This window comes from Oryzias melastigma, linkage group LG10 (assembly GCF_002922805.2).
Source record: "Oryzias melastigma strain HK-1 linkage group LG10, ASM292280v2, whole genome shotgun sequence".
NCBI classification, from domain to species: Eukaryota; Metazoa; Chordata; class Actinopteri; order Beloniformes; family Adrianichthyidae; genus Oryzias; species Oryzias melastigma.
This window is the reverse complement of record NC_050521.1, coordinates 28,410,384-28,431,178: the sequence shown is the minus strand read 5'-3', so window position 1 is coordinate 28,431,178 and position 20,795 is coordinate 28,410,384. Positions and strand designations below refer to the sequence as shown.

The 20,795-nt window shown below is 43.8% G+C and overlaps 1 protein-coding gene across 4 annotated transcripts in view; it reads right to left on the bottom strand.

Moving 5' to 3' along the window:
* The window catches only part of LOC112137819 (protocadherin-1), a 164,092-nt gene that overhangs the window by 70,264 nt on the left and 73,033 nt on the right, over positions 1 to 20,795 (bottom strand). For all 4 annotated transcript variants that reach the window (XM_036213797.1, XM_024260324.2, XM_024260325.2 and 1 more), the window contains exon 4: positions 13,219 to 13,438. In XM_036213797.1, coding sequence (XP_036069690.1) covers positions 13,219 to 13,438 — 220 coding nt within the window. The remainder of the gene's footprint in view (positions 1 to 13,218; positions 13,439 to 20,795) is intronic.

Sequence of the window (20,795 nt, the reverse complement as noted above, 5' to 3'; positions counted from 1 at the left end):
ATTCAGTCAAAATCTACAATTACAAATGTCCTTATGAGGCTCTCTGATTTAGTTTGACCAAAATGGAGGAACAAACAACCGTAGAAGAAACAGGAAGTCATTAGCATTTTACGGAAACGTTTTTCTTTATCCACAGGTGAGACGGCGTAATACTGCCCTCTACTGTTCATCGATGTTACTGCAGTCTTCTGATTGATGTAATCAGTTTCCAAAACTTTTTTTCTTCTTAAAGAAACTTCCTTTTACTTTTGGAGGAAAATGTTTCAGAGAAATCTGCATGAATCAAGCAAACTGCTTATTTTACACGATTAACAAATCTGTTTCTATTTATTTAATGTGTTAATTTGACCCTACACCTGTCAAGATGACGCAACATTTTTTATTAAAATGTTGCGTCATCTTGATAGATGATGTGGGGTCAAAGGTCACCTGTCAAATGAGTTTGATGGAAAGTATATTCCTGTTCTCTCTTGTCCGACTTTTCATGTCTTTGCAGGAAAATTTTGATCAAACTCTGACTAAATTCATTTCAACTGCTTGAAAGACTTTTAAACAATTTACAGCTTTGAATTCAGATTTTTGTAATGACTTACATATAAACTAAAGTTGGGTTGTGGTCGGAACGGCTGTGCCGTCACGATAAAGCCATGCTTCCGGCCGTCTGCTGGTCTTCCTGCTGTGAGGGAGGCAGGACGGATGGAAGCCTGATTACCTTAGGAGGGATCGTTATGTTAATACCTGCCAAATAAGTGGATTAGCAGGGGGTCAGCGTGGATTAGCCATTGGTTTTTGTTCAATCCTGAAGTGTCCCCTCCCCAAACCCCATAATCTCTGTCAAATCCTGTAAAGCAGAGGCCCGGGACCACATGGGGTCCAGACGCCATCCAGCCGGTGACTTCCTGGATCCCGGGGAGCCGCAGAGAGGAGGTCCTCCCCTGCGTTTGCTGCAGATGTTGCCACTTACTCGGGCCCCGTCGCCGCTCTGCCTCTGCTCTCAACCTCGTCAAACAGAAACATCAAAGCCACCGTTGCCGTGGCAACCCCACGCAGACCTCCTTCCCTCCTGGCCTCCATTCAGGCTGGCCTCCCTAATTGGCTGGATCAGCCCTTCAAGGAGGATACCTGGCAGAGGACCAGGAGAGAGGGCATTGGGATTCAGTCTGCTCGCGGGGCGAGAGGGGATGAAGATGTCTCTGAGCCAGGAAGGCCGCGTGACCCCGGCCGAGGAGCGCCGTTCACACGCACATCAGAGTGTGAGCTCATGTGGCGGGGGGCGGGGTCTGAGGAGGGAGAATCCAGCTTTGCTGCAGAAACGTTGGTTTCAGAGCAAAAGGAAGCTCCTTAGAAACAGAAACTCCACGGCGTCGTTCTCTCCTTATTGTCTTTGTCTGCGCAGACGTTTGGTGACTAGAGTTCTGCTGTAAACGGAATTTCCTCTGGAATAAATACAATGTTTGGATTCCAAATGTTTTACCACAATCCTTCTGAATCCTTCAAACTCAGAGAAAACTTTTCACCTAGGAGGATTCAGAGATTCTTCTCCTCTTTGGAGAACTGATCATTTATTCTAGGAGGGGTCTGTGGTTCAGCGGTCTGTCCTTTGGTAGTTCAATTCCCGCTGTCCTCCATTTGATTCACTTTTGCTCTATAATAAAACATTTTCAGGATTTCATTTATTCCAGCTCACAAACAATCCAACTCAGCATCTGGAGGTCACTGTGACCAGTTTATGTTTCTCAAGTATAGATTTTTCATATCACTTCAATAATTACAAAAATAAAATACATTTTTTTTTATTTTACTATTTTCAAATGTACCTTACTGATAAAATTATACGATAATAATGTGCTTTGATTTAATTACTAGGAGCTGTTCAAACCCTGTATCTGCATAAAAAAGCCCACATCATCACACAACCACTGTTGTGCTTGTCAACTGGTTTGAATCAATCTAAAACGTTCAGTCAGCTGGTTTCACTGCCGTCTTCTTCCTCTGTTTCAGAGATCTCATGATAATTTATTCATCTACACACCATAGAAACCTGTACTCAGGTGTAACGCACCTGACAGGTGAAGCCTTTAATTCCCCACGAGTCCCTTCAGCACATTCAGAACCTCACTACTCATTTAGTTTTGCTGTTTTAGATTTAAAATGAATGTAAATTACCATTTAATGAATTGTAAAAACATTAAAATTTCAAACGTACCAAAAGTAAATCAGAGGAGACGTCTCTTTAAAGTTGCTCCACTTCAGTATTTCAGATGTTTCCATAATCGGTTGAATCTTTTATTGTAAAGTCTGCGTGTGCATGAAATGAAATAAATATGAGATTTTCTAGAATGATTTCAACAAGAAAGAAGGGAATTTGCCTCCAAGCGTCGACCAGAAGATGATCGTCTTCAGATGGAGTGAGAACAGTCTAAATCTGAATAAAAACAAGTCATTTTTGACCCAGAGTCCGGACCTCCTTTGGGACCGGGGTTCTGCTCCTGCTTCCCGAGCGGGAATGGAAGCGTCTGAGGAAATGACCCTCTGACAGAAGAGCAGCGCTCCGAGGCGCCCTAGAGCTGAGCTGCCTTCATGTCTCCTCTGTCCATCAGTCAGAGGCTTGTTGAGTTCCAGCTCTCATCGGGAAACAATAAGAGAGCAGGTCTCCTCTGCCTCTGAGCTGCTCATTAATTACTGAGATCATTAATCCGGGGGGATTATTGGGCGATCAGGAGTCTGTACAGAAGCCTGCGAGCGTCAGTCAAACTTGTAGACAGGAGAATGAGTTCTCCATCCATCCTGAGTGTGGCTCTGAAGACTCACCACCCACACCCCCGAGGGTCTCTCCGTTTCCATGGTGACCACATCCGTGCGGAGGGTCTCAGCAGGACATCAGGAAAACACAGTCAGGCCCGGAGGGGGGGGCGCTGAAGTGTGTGCACCTGATTAACACCGCAACATCATCTCAGCGCTCCAGCGGCCCTTCTTCATTAGTTCCCATGATGCAACGCTAACCTGGCAACCAGACCTGTGGCTACTCCCCTGCTGCTCCCGTGCTCTCATTGGATAAGTTCCCGGGGGTCACAGCCCCGTGCTGCCCAACCTCCCGACCCCCGCTGGCTCGCCATCTGTCCGGGAGACGCCGCTCCGGACCCGGCGCAGCCCACCAGGAGCAGCTGCCGGCGCTGGCGGAGGCGGCTAACCGGAGCCAGGACACGGTGGGAGGCGGCTTTAGCAGAGACGCTTTTAGCTCGCCCTGCACGCAGCAGCCACTCTGAAATGCACGATAATCTCCCACGAGTCTGACCCAAATGAAGGCCGGAAAACGTGTGGAAAAGGAGGAGATTACGCTGGTGTCAGGAAAACTGTACGGATACGGACGCTCTGCAGCCACGAAGCAAACACTGTTCAAACTGCAAAGACTCATGGGAAGGCGCTCAGTCATTCACTGGTTTCATACTCAGCGTTTCATTTCATTTTAGTTTGATTCTGATTTTTTAATTCCTATTTAAAAGAAGCAAAACATTTAAAAAATGTCCAAATAATTCCATCTTCTTTGTCCGAGTTCATTCAAAACCTTTTTAAAATCGTTGAACTTTAATATAAATGACAACAAATGAAACACGAACTGTCCTGGAAACTTGAATCTCACAGTTTTAAATAATGTTGTAGTTTTCATTCCTCTTTGTGGATGTGACCAAACCCTCGACTCTCTCTCCGCGGTCTGGACACCCCGGGCTGGGATGGGTTTATTTTATTAACCCTGAGGAGCGATCCTTTCCATGTGCAGAGCTTCAGCTCCATGTTTCATGTCAGAGAAGGAAACTGTGGCTGACAGAGAGGACAGTTTGACAGTTTGTTTGAGCTGCAGTTAAAGCACAGAGGAGCTCCGACTCTGAAGAGAATACCGAGCAGGAAGCGCGCTGAATATTCATCACTGCAGTAATGCATGTGGCCTCCACAGCTACGCTCTATTGTCAGCAAATAAACCAATGACAAAGGCAGGGGTTTTCAGAGAAAATGCAAAGCGTTCACCTTCAGAAAACAGAAACACATTATTCATTTAAGGCTTGTTGTTCTCTGTTATCTGCCAGATAAAGACAAAGGCATGGTCTGCTGAATAAACCTGACAGAAGCAGAAACGCGCCAGCTTTCTCTCAGACTTTAATTCCAGAGATAATGTCCGATAAACCTTCCTTTGGCTGTCTTAACAGGTAATTAAGGTTTATTCTAAATATATTCATAGTAGTGACTGATAGTTATCGACCACTGACGGATGAGTCTCCTGTGTGTCCCCATTTGTCCAAATGTTTGTGGTCTTATAGGAGAAAGGAGAATTCCTTCAGGCTTTTGGAAATATCTACATTTCTGAAGAGAATCTAAACTCCCTCCGGATCTTCACGGTTTTCCTCAATCATATTGAAGCTCCATAAATACTCTGAATGTTCCTCAAACTAACCATGGAGGACACTATCCTCGTCCTTCAGAGGGTTGTGGAGATGTTTTCATGTAGATGACTCGAAGCACTTCACTTTGGAAGGTTTTTGTTCTGGTCTGATCCAATCTGGGCTCCTCTAGCCAAAGTGCTATCATCTGGACCCCACAAGGTAGCACAAGGTACCATGGTGGTCTTCTTGGGTTGGCAGGTGTGGAAGTTCTCCTGAAGTCTGGATTGGACTAGAGAGCTCTGGTCCTAGAGAGTCTCTGTTGTATTGCAGGTGAACTCTGGTACTCTGGCCACACCAGGAACCCTTAAACCAGGTCCTTTATTGCCTTTTTTGGTTGTTTTGTGTTTTTGTGAAAGAAACAAAGTTTTGAATTGAAACTGGAAAAAGTATTTAATTGTAAGCAAACACAACAAAGACGGCTGAACTGTCTCTGGCTCGATAAAACACAATCAGACAAATCATGAGATCTGTACGGCGAGTATGTGTAGCAGCGTTCGACGTCTTCGCCACCGTACATCAGTCAAAATCTGGCCGAGCTTCAATTCAAAGCTGCTGCCAAATGCAAAAACACGCTCACAAACACACACAAACACACACTCACACACACACAGCTCCTTCTGTGGTGTGCAGCGGCCACAGCAGATAAGCTCAAATAAACAACAGACCTAGAAAAATAAATCCACCACCCTTTCTCTGCGTCCCCGGGGACAAGAGAGGGCATCCAAAGAACGCCGCCTGTTACTATAAAGCTTCTTGCCATCATATTGCGACACACAAACAGGCGCACACTGACGCACACTAAACTCTCACAGATATGAGTAAGAAACGGAGAGGGAGGTCTGGATCCACTGGGAGGAATCACCTCTTCTATTGCTGCACACACTCCTTTTATCTCATGGCTAATGAGGAGCAGATACACACAAACACAAACACACACTTGAGAGGCTTTGTGCGCACAAACACCTCCTCAGGACTGCGGTTTCGTCAGACCGTCTCCCAGCGAGCGTCCCACTTCCAGAAGGACCGTTGCTTGCATCATTATGTAACGCTCAGGCTGAATGTGGCCGGCGTGCGCACGCCTTGAACGCTCAGCGTGAAGTGTTGTAACACTGCAGGCTTTAATGAGTCTGTTCATGCAGAGAAATGCGTGTTTGAGGATCTGTGTGAGAAACTGGATCTCAGTGCGTTAATGTGGGTCTTTGCAAAGTAAGCACTTGCCACAACAGTTCACCTCCTCGCAGGACCAGGACGTAACTCAGGTCCACAAACCTGGTAAGTCAGGTCAGAACAGCTTCTGTAAAGACGATGGTCGTCGTATTCTGGATGTAGAGACCCTCAAAGCCTTCTGGAGGACCTCTGCCTGAAAGTCCAAGTTCTAAAGTTTGGACATTCCAGAGTTCAATAACATTCAATCAACTGATGATTTGATGTAAAGTTGTTCTTCTTTTAGTTCATTTTAGGCTCAAATGGAAACGATCTGAACACATTTACACCTTCAGAGGAGAGGACACACCTGGACCAGGTGATTCTTTAGGGGTCTTTGACCTCCAGTCACATGATGAGATGTTTATATGTGTGATGCTTGTCAGTCTAAAAGGACCTCATCATGAATTAACATTTTAAAGACCAATTTCTCGAATAAACACAACAACTTTCCTCCATAACTACTCGAGTACGTCTCCCATGTTATTGAGGAGACTTTTCTTCATCTTTGGTTGCAGCTGTTTTTGGAGCTCTTTAAAACAATGTGAAGGTAGTCTAGAAGGGACATTCAGACACTTGGAAGTTCCTGATATCCGTTGGACCTCTTAAGCAAATCATAGAACCTTCTCATAAAACCTTAGAAGATTTTCTAGAGAACATCTTATAATAACGCTGAGACAGTGTGTGCATGACTAGAAAGCTCCTTAAGAACCCTAAAATCCCTTTATTCTAAAACACCATGCGTCATAAACTCCTGAACAAGTCGTCCCAGCACCAAACCTTTGGAAAAACACTCAAAGCTGCAGTATGAACTTCCGGATTAATCTGGAAGACCTTTCTACAGATTCCCAGAACATCAGCTCATTAATTTGCTCTTCTATGGCCTCTTAACAAGTCAGAATCTATAAAATCATTTCAGTACTCTGCAGATAAAGACTGAACACATTCATGAGGAACCGGAATAATGATCTGTGTGACTTCATTTGATTCCAGATATTTGGGATTTTCCTCATCGTAGTAGAAATGTGGGATTTTCCTGCTCAGAGCTCCTGGTCTTCTGTAAACTTTTGGACTTTCTGTCTCCGTGACGGAAGACTAAAAATAACGTGCCGTTTTATATATAATAGCCCTCTGTCATGGGAGCCTCTGTCAGGCCAGGGGACAACTGTTTTCACTCCATCATCCCGCGCCAGAGAGCTGAAGGAGGAGGAAAAAGGGAAGCAGCAGTGAGGAAAGGAGGGAATAAGGATCCCTCAGGAGGAGAGAAAGAACCGGGACTTTTGAAGGAAAACAGGAGGAGGCGGAGACAGATGGAGGCGATCCGCTCGGCTGAGAAAATTACGTGACCTCTTCAACTCTCCTTCTTAAAGAGGAAATGATTTTGTCAAATTTACATCAAAGAGAAACTATTTCCGAATTAGCTGCTGTCGAGCTTCGTCTGCTTTAGCCTCCTTCAGTCGGGAGCTTTCATGCTCAGAGGAACGGTTTTCTGTTGGAACGGTTTTCTGTTGTCGTTTGAGGAAAGACGTTTACGCACAGATCCTGAATTATGACATACGTTCAGTTTCTCCACAACAGAATATTTTCAGATGAGGTTTTTACAGTTTGTTCCAGGCAGTCAGAAGTCTCTTAGATTTTGGTGAGATTATAATCTAACAATCTAAACTGAAACTTAACTGCAGTCTTGAAGTTCATGAGACAAACTGGAAGCTCAGTACAGGATGGTGTTCCTGTAGTGCAAATATTCATCAGCCCCAAAATCCCCATTAATCTCCATCCTTGCAGAGGACAGCTTCTTCTCCAACGATGATGGATTTGATTTTCTTGGACAACAAGTGGTTGTTCACTAGATTTATCTGAACTAAGGTGCTGACGGTCTTGGGATGGTTTTTAACCCCTTTTAGGGGCATCGTTGTCACTCATCAATGGACCTTGGGTGGAGAACAAAAACCCAGAACCTTGAGGGACAGATATCTGGGCCTCCACAGGCTGAAAATAGCGGATCATTAGGAACTGAACGCCTCAGACAGTCCACTGATGTCCCTACGAAGGCAGCAGCGTCTTTGGTCTCCTTTTCTTCCATGGGCAGAATAAAACGCTCTCTTCTTCTCCAGGGTTTGCAGCTGAAGTTTTTCAGTTTTATCGGGAAATCAAACCGGCGGGTGATTTAGAGGCGATATGGAAAAGCTCACTGATGTGTTGCATCTTTCATCTGAGTGTGTGCCGTGCAGACTGATGCAATCAGCCGATACGGAGGCTGCATGTGCGTTTGCATGTGTGCAGGCTGTAAGTCTGAGCAGCCCTGTGGAAGGAGCACACACGTGCGCGCGCACACATGTACACACTTCATAAATCAGCTTGTTACGCCGCCGCATCCGAGTGAAGCGGCAGATCTCGGTCTCTCTCGGCTTTTGTCCTTTCCTTCTTTCATCTCTCCGCTCTAAACCTCTCCAGCGTTTCCTCAACTCTCCGGCCACAAACTCACACATGCAATTAAATCCCACTTATTACCCCCCTTCCTTCCCAAACAGTTTATTTTTCTTCACTTTCCTTCTGTCCATCACAGACAGGAAGTGGGTACTTTAGCTGAACGAAGACTGGCTGATGGAATTAACGTCCATTATCTGACCGTTTACAGGACGAAGGGAGGAAGAGGAGGAGGAAGAGGATAGCAGCGATGGAGATGTGAGCTGCAGAACAAAGCCGGCATGTTTGCTTCATGATGGCGGGGGGGCGGTTGGGTTAGCGAGACAAGAACCTGCTGTTAGCTGGAGCTGTTTTTAACTCAACATTTTGAGGAGATTTTCTTTCAGAGGAAAAACCAGAGAAAGGATGGATGTTTCCTTTGTTGTGGGTCTGAAAGCTGCATGAACGTAGGTTCTGCTGGAGGATTACAGCACATTCAGGATCATTTCAACAACATCGGGACACTTGAGGGGAAATTCGATGTAGGAATGATACTTAGTCTTTACAGGTGGATACGAGTCGTCTGGGTGAAAATGGGAAATATCAAAGTGGTAGAGCGCTCAGTGAACCGTGATGTTCATGTTTATCTATGGGTATGCTGCGGGCGACAGGTCGTAGAGAACACTTTTACAACATGTAAGGGTCAGTAAGGGGAACACAGGCGAGATGCAGGCGTGTCCTACAGATTTTTCTTTTTTTAACCCCCAAAACCTGAGACAATAGAGTGGAGATTATGTGGAAATCCCACCGTGACTTTTTAAGCAATCAATCAAACTTTACTGACTTTAGTTAATAACTACATAAATAAATGAACCAAGTCTGACATAAGTGTGTTTTGTTTTGGTTTTTCTATTTTCTTTTAATATTTCTCTAATGAGTTTGAAATAATTGTTTTGTCCTGTATTTTTCATAATCTATGCTTGAAATAAACCAACCAATCAATCACTTGTGTGAGGTCACTAAGGAGTCAGTACTCACACCTTAGTAACAACATAAGGACCCCATACAACAGCATCACCTGTACGTCAGAAGTGCTTGTAGCTTCCATTATTCTTGCGAATACTTCATGATACACGTACCGAAGACATGATAATGGTACGTTCCATTGTCATAACGTTCATTGAGATGGTCGTATGATCCTCAAAGGATCAAAATACGCTTCCCTTTAGATACAGGCGCTCCTCCCTATGACCTTCCACGAACCCCAAAGAACTCGTAACGGTCAACCCTCTGTACAGGTGGATGTGACTGAGGCTAGACCCATGACCCAAACCCACCAACCATCACCATGTGAACCCATGGACACACTGGGTTATTAGTCACTGGTTTGACCTCACAGTGGATTCGAACCCACAACTTCTGGGGGAGGGATTAAATAAGTTTCTTCTTCTCTTCCAGCTTCAAGCATTGACTGTTTGTATTATGAAAAGTAAAGATATCAAAGAGGTCCAAGGATCTCAGATATATTTCTGTCTGTATATGTGCTGTTCTTGTGTTGAGGGAATTACATTTCTATTGACCATTCTCGAAACAATCAATAAACTTAAACTCAAACTCCCCAGTTTTGGTGGAGACCAATAAACTTAAGACTCTAGTGAGTGAAAAAAAGAATCTGGGCTCAGTTTGATGCTATGGCATGTTACATTGTCTCAGTGGAAATTTGTATTATTCCTACCAAGATGTTTTTAGTAAAAATCCGTTAAAATACAAAAACAAACTGACCTAATGCAAACCGGTCACACCCAGTGACTCTGTTACTATCTAAAGAAAGCTTTCCATCACTTTAGATTTTTTTCAGTTTATCAAACTCTTAAGAGGAGGTAGAAAGGGTTCAGATGCATTTTACTACCCATTACTGATATATGGTCATTTTGCTGTTTGATGCATTGATATATATTCGTAAACTCTTTCTGCTAAATCGAAGTGAAGCCATTCTGGATCTACTGTGTCAAGCAGCTTTGGGATTTCTGAGTGTGGACCAGATTATTTGTAAAACAGCTTTATTTCAAAGCTGTAAAAAATCAAACAAATGCAGAAACCGGCTGGTAAACACTGGCGTGCGGTCATGGTAGCAGAACAGCTGGTTTACAGGGAGTCTAAGTCTTTACAAGCAGCATGGCAGATGATACAGACATCCAGTTTATACAGAGATTACGCCCAGATTAAAATATATGGAGATAATCCAGCAAAAACAGCAGACAGAGACGCAAGCAGGATGCATTAAGGAAAGCCGGGCCGGCTCTGGGTTGGTTAATCTGAGCCTCTGAAAGGGAGACGCTTTTACTGCGAGGAGTAAATGTGAGCTATAAAAGAGTCCAGCTGGTTTACAGGAGCAGGCAGAGGGTGTTAAAGGCCAGCCCGTCTGCTCCTCCATCACTGCGTCTGAAGAGCGGCGGATCCCAACAATCAGCAATCAGTCACAGAAGGATCCATGCAGCCTCAGGAGAACAACAGCAAAGCACCGCGTGCTAACGAGAGCTGACCCCCCAGCTAAGGGCGGACCACTCACCGTTCCAATGATGTGTGTGTGTCAGTGTGTGTGTGTGTGGTCAAGAAAGAGTCTTTGAAAGAATAAACCACCAAAAACTGACGTTTCACTTCTGAACTCACAGCAGGTTGACAGGAAGGTTTTTATAAATAAATGAACTCTGAATCTGACAGCAAATGTTAGGAAATCAACACAAACACAAATACAGCATGTAATTGAAGTGTGTCTATGTGTGTGTGTGTCTGTCTTTGTGTATATGTGTTTATGAATGCACGTTTTTGGTATGGTAGTGTGTCTGTTTATATATGTGTGCGTTTGTATATTTGTGTGAGTCTCTGTTTCTTTGTATGTGTGTTTGTATTTCTATGTATATATGTGTGTTTTTCTATATGTGTAAGTGTATATGTGTGCGTGTGTGAGTGGGTGTGAGTGGGTGTGTATTTGCATGCATGTTTCTATGTGTGAGTGATTCTATGTATGTTTCTATGTATGCAAGTGTATAGATGGATGTCTGGGTTTCTTTGTGTATGTATGTAATGTGTTTGTGTGATTATGTGTTTTAATCTATGTGTGTGTTTCTATGTGTGTGTGTGTTTATATGTGTGTTTCTGTGTTTCTATGTGTGTTTGTATGTTTCCATGTGTGCACGAGTCGTCCCTCTCTCCCACACCAAAAGCCAGAGCTGACATTTCCAGTGAAGCTCTCTCTCCCTGCTCCCTCTCTGCTTTTCGTTAACCTCGTTTACTCTAATTGGCTGAAGTGCTAACGAGGCGTTCAGAGCTGGAGCAGAACAATGACATCAGTAAGAGGAGCTGGGATGTTTGACGATGACGGTAAATGAGCGTCTTTATTTATACCTGAGGGAGGCTGTAGCCATTAAACACTGAAACAACCTCATTCCTGTCGTTTACCGTCATCTCTGCTCAGTTTATCCACACACTCATGTCTTCATCGTTTAGGTGAAATATGCTCTGAGACACACAGACTTTAGGAAGACTGGAAGGACGCGTTTCTGCTGTTCCACACACCTGAACATTGACTGTGGAGTTTAGAACCTGAGGAACACCTGGAGTATTCCACACCTACGAACCTCTGATCTGAACCAGATTATCCAGAGTTCTGTTCTAATGGGTTGAAAGTAAACTTCAGTCTTTATGTGAACCATAACAATTCCCTCATTAAAGCTTTTCCTGGTCTGAACATATGTGACCCTGACCATTAGATGCTGTCGCCATGGCAACCAGCAAAGTCCAGGTCAGCAGTTACCACAGTTTATTTTTAATACCATCTCTTTGTGTTTTTCAATCCAATATACCTAAGAACTGTACAGACACAGATAAAGGATCATAAATAAAGAGAATAATGCGAACAAATGTGACAAAGAAACCTCAGAAAGTCACGATTGTGATGCTACAGAAAAGATGATCCGGTTTAAGACAAAGTTTATGCATCAACCCTGAGAGGGAAGTCAGCGTGTGATTCTTAGAGAAGAACATGAGAAGATACTAGTGATGTTTTGAGGAAGTTGTCGTTGCTGACACAATAAACTTCAGGACATGACTTTAGTTTACTATGAAAACATAGATCTACATATGTTAGAACGGATGTGTTTTACTGTTTTAATTCAGATGAATGATGAGATGGAGCGTTAAATCCTGAGTGATCTCACTAATGACAGTCATCAGAGAGTCCTCTCACATCCCGGATCACAGATCCAGACCGGTTGGTCTGACCGGATGTAAACATCTAAACCAGCATTGTTCCCTTGAAGACCTGAACCCACCCCCACCTTCTATGACCCCCAACACCGTCAAACCTCGCCACAGCTCCATGTTCGGTCCGGCTTTCTGAGTTCGTTCTTTTATTACCTGGATTCAAGTCTAATATTCTAACCTGGAGGATCACGAATGATCTTCACCAAGGATTGACTGATCAATCAGGTGATTGAGGAGAGACCTGACGGTGAATGACACTCCCTCCTCCTGTTCTGTTCATATGAGGGTCAGAAACCCTTTCAGAATAAAACTGGGACTAAAGAAGAATTGTTCTCCTGATCATTACCGGTTTGGTTGGATTGGTTTTCAGATCCCATCAGTGTTCAGTGGAACAATCCTCATGGACATTCAGGACGAACGATCTGTTATAATAAGTAGACTCCAAACGTTGTGAGGCGGACGGCGTGCTGCTGAGGACGGACAGCAGACGCTCGTGTTAGCGGTTAGCGGTTCCTGCTAACGTCCGTTAGTGAAACTACAGTTTGTATCAATGGAGAGTTCTTGTGTTGCATGCTGGGAGGTCTCACACCTCTTAACAAAGGTAACACCCAGCGCAGGGAATTGTGGGAATTTGATTGAAAGTGGGACGTGAGCCCCCTCCTGACGAGCTGCCTACATGCGTGCTCCCCTCCGGGTTGATGGATGGATGGAGGAGGTGAAGAACAGCAGAACAGGGAGGAGACTAAAGGTCGATCTGGAGGACGTCGGGCCGCTCCTCGTCCCGGAGCGGCCCGACGTCTTCCACATGAACCTTTAAAGTCCGCTTTCCCTGACGAACAGAACCCTGGGAGAACATGACCTGGATGAGGATCTGCACAGACAGAAGGGAGGAACAGGAAGTCCATCTTACCGTTCTCCGGGTGTTCCATCTCGCCGATGCTGCCGTCGGGCGTGGTCCGTTCGTAGTGGTCCTCCGGCAGAGCCAGCGGCCCGATCCGCGGCCCGGACGACGACTTGGAGCTGGGGGTCTCCGACTCCTCCAGGCCGCTGTCGTAGTAGCTGTGCTGGGATGCGTCCTGCAGATCCTGCGCCTGATTGGACGTGGAGAAGGTGACCCGGCGGTGAGGAAGCTGGGATGAGACGATGAGGAGATGCAGTTTTAGACTCGAGAATCTCTTCATGTTTCAAAAAAGGATTTACTGAATGCAAACAATCATTAAATCTGTCCCAAGTGGCCTCCTGGTGGGTCTACAGCAGCAGCTGAAGGTCTGCTCCTTCATTAGCATACGCTGCATTCATCTCCTCACACTTGCAGCCATGAATCATTTGAATGCAAAGTGTTCTCTCTTCAGCGCCGTCTGTGGGCGGACTCTCCAGACCAGTTTCTGGAGTCATTTTCTGGTTTGGGTTTGAAACATTCTAGTCCAGCTCCACAAAAACACACATTTACAGCACAAAGACACAGACCCACAAACGTTCCTGAATATGCAGCCGTGACGCCCACCTGAGAGACCGCGGCGCTGCATCAGGTGGGCCTGTCAGAGCAGAAAGTCGTTTATTGCTGTGTTTTCCTGCAGGGCAGAGGGGATTCAGACCCTCGTGTTTATGGAGCGAGCCGCTGGGATCCCGGTCCGGCGAGTCACCTCCAGCGCACTCTGTCACAACAACCCACTGCTTGTTTGCTGCCCTTTTTGTGCGTCTGCTTGTGTTTGTTTGTTTGCTGGAAATAGAAGCGCCGTCTCAGCAGGTCGCGGTGTGGAAAGCGGATCGAAGGCGAGGGAAAACAAAAGATCAACCGGCGTCCAGAACAACCTCAGTTTGGACGCCATCCTCCACCTGTACCTGTCATCTCATGCTCACATCCTACTCATCCAACCAGCTCCAAATCCATCCGTTCAGGGTCCCAAACTCCCCAGGAACTAAAAAGGAGATGGATGAAATGACGCGCTCGTGCTGATTTCACTGAAAAATAATAAACGAGAAAGAAACTATTTCTAAATATGACATTAAACAACCTTAAAGACGACACATTCTGTGCAGAGTGATGTGTTTAAAACCAGAGAAAAGAATTAAAATAAGAAGACAAGTAAAAAAACAAACAATATTTTTGGAAAAGTATAAATGAAATGACAAAAGAGAAGCCCAAAAGGCAATGGAAAAATCACGACATTGTTTTGGTATTTTGTTGCTTTTTTAAGATGTGTTATTTTGTGTGAATGCAAACAACTATATATGTTTAATATGTGTAAAAGTATGCATAAAATATCCTAACATTGGGGGTGTGAATTCATAACATTTTTCTTCAACCCACTCTTTTCCAAGCACTTCCTGTTTATCGTGTTTATGTAACTGTTTTATTTTGTGTTTGAAAATAAAGAAGAAGGTATAACAACTGAAAAACAAAAATGTAGATTACATTAAAATACTTAATGAACAGCTAAATAAGCTCTGGACATTTTATAGTTATTTTAAATATATTGAAAAGAAATCCTAAAATGATGATGATTGACTCGATAACATGTTTCTTCAGCCATTATTTATACTCATTATAAGTTAACATTTTTAAAGCCCCGCCCAGATAATTTATAGAATTATTTCCAAATATTCTCAGTATTTTTTAGTTAATATGATTCCACATTAAGCCAAAATCTAAATCTTATGTTGTTTTGTAGGACATACTTTCAACTCAGAGGTTTGAAATTCACCTCTGAGTTTTGGGTGGGACTGTTGGCTCAGAGCAACCCCGCCCCCTTCTCCTTCCAGTTTCTGAGAGCTCTCTGTTTACACTTTCTCCTGCTAGCTTACAGCCCCGACAACATCGTTTCTGTCCAGTCGTCCAGTTCTGATCCAGATTCCAGCTCAGATGAGGAAAACAAAGACCTTCATGGGTCTGTTTCAGAATGGGGCGGAGCAGAAAGCTTGTGGCCCCGCCCAGTGTATTTTCTATGTCACAAATCTTTTTCAAACAGCACTTTTTCAATGCTACTGATTCATGATTTGAATAAAGAAATACTCAGAAATGCGATTTTAATCTCAGTTTTTCTTCATATTTGTCCTCTATCATCAGAAAAATGCTACAAGAAGATGTTAGAAACTCCATTTTCATCAGAGCGTCTTTAGTGCTTATAATCCAACATGTTTTGATAAATTAGTGACATTTCCAACTGAAAAAAGGATAGTTACATGTCTAATAAAGACAACATGGATTATAGAAATATAGAATCCGACACTAGAAAAAGATCCTTTTGACCATTTGAAGCTATGTTGATAAAAAAGCACTTTTTAACCTTTGGATCAGATCATGATCATCAAATCTCCGTAGTCTGGACACAGTTTATCACAGTTTTATCACAAACTCTGCATAGAGAACCCATCACTGTGAACTGTATTCTCTGTTCTCTTGGTCTTCACTCAAACACTGGCTAATATTCACATATAAATCCTTTCTCTGTAAACTGCCTCCATACCTGTGCGTCTCCTGTTAACAGCATATATAACTCTCACTCTTCACTCTGATTGCTTCTTTCTGTTCACAGATTCCACAGGGAATTAAGAAAAACAACCTTCTCCATTGCTGCTCCGTTTTCCTGGAATACTATTCAAACTCTCTGCATCTGAGTGACCTATTGAATGTATGAATGGATGAATGAATGAATGAATGAATGAATGAATGAATGAATGAATGAATGAATGACCTTATTCTCTTGGATTGTTTTAAAGAAAAATGTTCTAAGCTTTTAAAAGAAACATGCACATGTCCCTCTTGACCCATCTGTACCACTCCTAATGAACCTTTTATTCATTGTCCTGTTGTTCTTTTAAACTGCATTTTATTGTGTTTTACAGTAATTGAACTTTATTTCTATTTCAATTGTTTTAACTGTATTTTATTTCTTGTATTGATGCCTTTTGGTCCAGGTCTCCCTTGAAAAAGAGATGTAAGTCTCAATGGGATTTCCTGGTAAAATAAAAATAAAAACATGTAAATGTACACAAATGCTAAAAATGTGCTGCTGCTATAACGAGGAAGATCGTCTCTAAAATGTTCTTCAGCCGTTATTTAAACATGTAGTAAGTGATCCTCTCTGAAGCGGTGAGGATTCTGCGTTTGGCGTTCATCATCAGCTGATGAAGGTCAGTCATTAAGGATTCAAGGAAAGCCGCCTCATCTCGGCCTCTCCAAACAAAACTGTTAGTTCTGCATTTTGACGGAAGTTTCTAATAATTCCTCCAGCGTTCGGCCGTCTGCGGGCCAGCGCACACGTGCACGTTTATGTAAAACAAGCGGCCATGATGAGCCGTTTTTCCTTGAATCCCTAATAAGTGACCTTCATTACCGCAAACACGCCGTCCAATCCATCCTGAGCGGAGAGCAGCAGGAGGAGGTGAAGAGGCAGGATGAGGAGTGTGGCTCCGGACTGATAAGGAAGCCAGGTTTCCTCCTCCTCCTCCTGCTGCTGCGGCTCCCACAGGAGGTGACGGAGGAAGAGGAGGAGGCTCCTTCAGTGGGCCACATTGTTCAGAGATGATTAAAAAGCAGCGAGAGGACGCATGCAGGACGCCTCGCCGGGTGTTTGTCAGCCGAGACACGGAGAGGAAGATAACTCCGAGTGTGTGTGTGTGTCAGATCCTCATTACCTCCCTCTGTGGGAGATAAGAGTGTGTGAGGCTGCATTGTGCATGCTTATAAAAGTCTGTCCTTATCAAGTATGCACGCACACACTCCCAAATCAACACACGCCAGAGCCATAACTCCACACGCCTGTGGAAGACGGAGGCTGTGAACGCATCACAAACGTATCAGCAGATCCTGCAGAACCTGGACAAGAACCGGCGGGATGAGTCGGTCCACATTTGGTCCTGTGGGGTCACTTCATTACTGCCTCCGACCCGCCGACCGCTCCGACAGAACCAGACATGCAGCTTCTGAAAAACTGCTTTTGATTGACTGCAGAGGCTGACCGCTCTCTGGTTCTCTGACCGTCGCTGAGTCCCACGAAGATGAATCGCTGTAGGACATCTCTAAGAAACACGGAAGCATTTCTGGAAACAGAACATTTGATTTTCACAGAGAGCTGCTGTTTGTTGCAGCGTCAAACCTTACAGAGTAACTCCCAAACGAGCTTAGGATTTATTTCACATCATTGTGGAGGAACAGGAAGGTACAGATTTGAGATCAAAATTGTCTGAATTGCAAACAAAGTTTAAAGTGTTGAAAATGAAACGTCCTAATTTACAAATGAAAAGACATAATATTTGCTTTTTTTTCTTTCAAAACATATTTTTGCGCTCACGACTCAAAAGTTTTCAGATGTGTAATGCCTCATCTTTGATTTTGTATTCTACATTTCCTCTCAGCATTACGTTTGTGCCTCCCCAAACCGAGTGAATGGTCTGGATTCTATCTCCATCATTAGTTATGATTATGATAGTTTTTTTTTTCCTTAATAAAACGTTAAAAAATTAAGAGAAAGTTTCATTTTTTCATGAACATTTTTTTTTAACTTTTGGACAGAAGCAAACATGAATTCTTAGAAATAAGACACTGAAAATGAACATTAAAAGTTAAAAATAACATTTCTTCTGATTATAAATTAAGTTTACTTCAATAATCCAGCATTATTGTTCTTACTGGTTCTGTGAATATAACCTAAAAACAGTCGTGCAGCAGATGATAATAGGGGCTTAAAATCTTTTGACTCAAATTAAACTTTTACCGATATTTCGCCCTCGAGGATTCATGGATCACACAGGCCTGTTAATAATGTCAGAATATAAACATTAAACAACGTTTGAGGAGATTCTCAGCCATAAATTCACAAATTTGACTACATAAAATATAACCAATTGACTATTTTAAAAACAATTGAAGGTAAAAGAGCGTGGACTGCGTGTGAGCCTCGCTAGCAGACACCGTGTCCGATAAATATTGTGATTTGATTGGATAGAAACTAGACCAATCAGCAGGCCGGCACAATCATCACATGAAACGTGGCAGTGCAAAATCAAAGATAGGGCAAAAGCGAGATGAGGCACTTCGCATCTAAAAATGTTTGTGCTGCAATCGTAAAAATATTTTTGAAATCAAATTTTAAAAAAAAGTTTGAAACCGCAAAATAATTTTTGAAAGCAAAAAAAAAAATGCAAATACATAAATATTTTTGAAAGCAAAACAAGCCTTTGAAAGTAAATATTCAATATTTTTATTTGCTAAATGTGAATTTTTATTCTGAACACTTAACGTTTAGTTGCAATTTAGAACGTTTGGATCCTAAAACTGTGACTTTTGCAACAACATGGTGGCACAGAAACCCCTCCATAGAGGAACAGTCCTGCTCCAGATGCACAACCTGAGAGACGGTGCAGGAGCTGCAGGTGGAGGAGGAGGAAGTGCACATGTTCACTGAAAGCGTTGCCCTGGAGCCAAAACAAAAGTTCCTGCGCCCCCTCCACCGTGTCCCTGAGCGAAGGTTGCTGCAGGCGCTGCTGTGAGAGCGGCAGAGATGAACCGAGCCAGCAGGTACATGTGTCAGAGTGTTTGCACAGGTACAGAATGTGCCGGGCTCCAGAACCCGGCCGGCGGCACCACATCTGGCTGCAGAGGCGTCTCCGCCTGTCAGCCTCGTCCATCATCTCCTCACTCCGCTGCACACTTTTTGGTTATCAGCAGAAGTTTATTTATCAAACTGCGATAGGCGCCTCCTGCAGCTCTGAAGAGTCCAGATAAAATCCAGAAAGCTCGCAGTGATGGAGTCCAATGGCTGATAACAGCCTTCGATCGGAGAGAAGCAGCTTTGTGTCTCCAGTTCCTGCATGAATCCAAATGAAGGCAGGAGCTGCAGCAGGGAAATGAGTCTGACCCTCATGCAAAGCACTCATGACGCAGCATGTGCACGTGAGCGCGCGCTTGTGAGGGCCAGATGAAACCAGAAACACCAAAAAAAAGCCATGCAAACTCATGAAGGAACCATTCAGATTCTTTCCGTTCCGACTACAAATAAGAATGATGGGGATCACTCCGCGTGAGAAAATAGTCCCAGTTCAGCTCTGACTGAAGCATCTGCAGTGAATGTTGATGAGAACAAGCGAACGTGAGCAAACTTCTTAGGAAAGGGCTGATGGTCCAGCAGGAGCATGAAAACATCAGCAGAGTCCAAGGCCACGAGCGTCAAAACAAACATTCTCTGAGAGAATCCGGCTTAAAGGCAAATAGAGTCTGTGTGAGGAGTCCTCACATTTACAGACACAACCTGAACGCCTCACACAATCCTCAAGGATGTGAAGGTCCAGGAGAAAGTCCTGACTTCTGCCCACATACAGGTGAGATCAGAACATCACATGATGCGGTGAGTCAGCAGAACTCAGACCGTCTGGGTTTCTGTTGTAACAATTAAAGTTTATTTATGTCCTTTCAGGCAAATCTGACCTTAAAATGAAAGTACAAGAAAATCAAAAAATCTCTTTATTTATGCCAGTAAACTGTAACCCAACCAGAGCACGGGCGCTCGCCTGTTCAGATGAGTCAAAAGCTTCAGAAAGTTCTGATAAGGACCTGAATAAACAACCCAGACCGATCCAGTTTGATGTTGAACTGCTGTGTCAGTTTTTCCTGACGGAATCATCAGAGTTGAAGCCCAGCGCCGCTGCGCACGCCGCTGCGCACGCCGCTGCGCACGCCGCTTTCTGGTCCAACCTAGTAAAGTTACAACATTGAATCTCTTAAACTTACGACTTTTTTCTCGAAAATTTACAACTTTATTTTTGTAAACTTAGGACTTTTATTCTCATAAATTTATTACTTTTTATCGAAAATTCATGACTTTTTCTTGTACATTTATTAATTTTTTATCAGAAATGTATTACTTTTTTCCCATAGATTTTTTATTTTTTTCTCATGAATTTGACTTTTTTACTCATGAATTAATGACTTTTTTCTCTAATAAATGTATTACTTTTTGGGGTGAATTGTAATTTAATAATCTACTGTGTGAGAAGATCCGGTGGGTTCCTACATTTCCCATGATGCATCTGGAGGCCCGTCTCTGTCTGCACTGGATCTCCATCACCTTGACTCCAGGCGTCAGGAGCTCGCACCTCTGTTCGCCGCTGACAGCGAGTCATTCCCACGCCCAGATTTCCTGTGAATCTCCAAACGAGCGGGGAAACTTTGAGAGACGCAGCAGAAAGGATGAAGGGGTTTCCAGCTGACAGCTGTGCTATGTTAATCCCTGAAACCTCCTCTTCCTCCTGCCGCACTCAGGAATGCTGAAGCTGGTTATAATTGGCTCCGAGCGAGGGAAGATGAAAGACGGAGGGAGAGGTGGAGGATGCAGCCTGATGGAGATGCGAGGTCGTCCAGCCTTTGAGGAGCTGAAAACGCTGCGTTCAGGTTCACGTCAGAGAGAAGAGCAGGTTCACCATAGAGAGACGTCTGATCCTTCCTTCATCTTCACCTGTTTGACTACAACATCAACCCCCCCCCCCCCC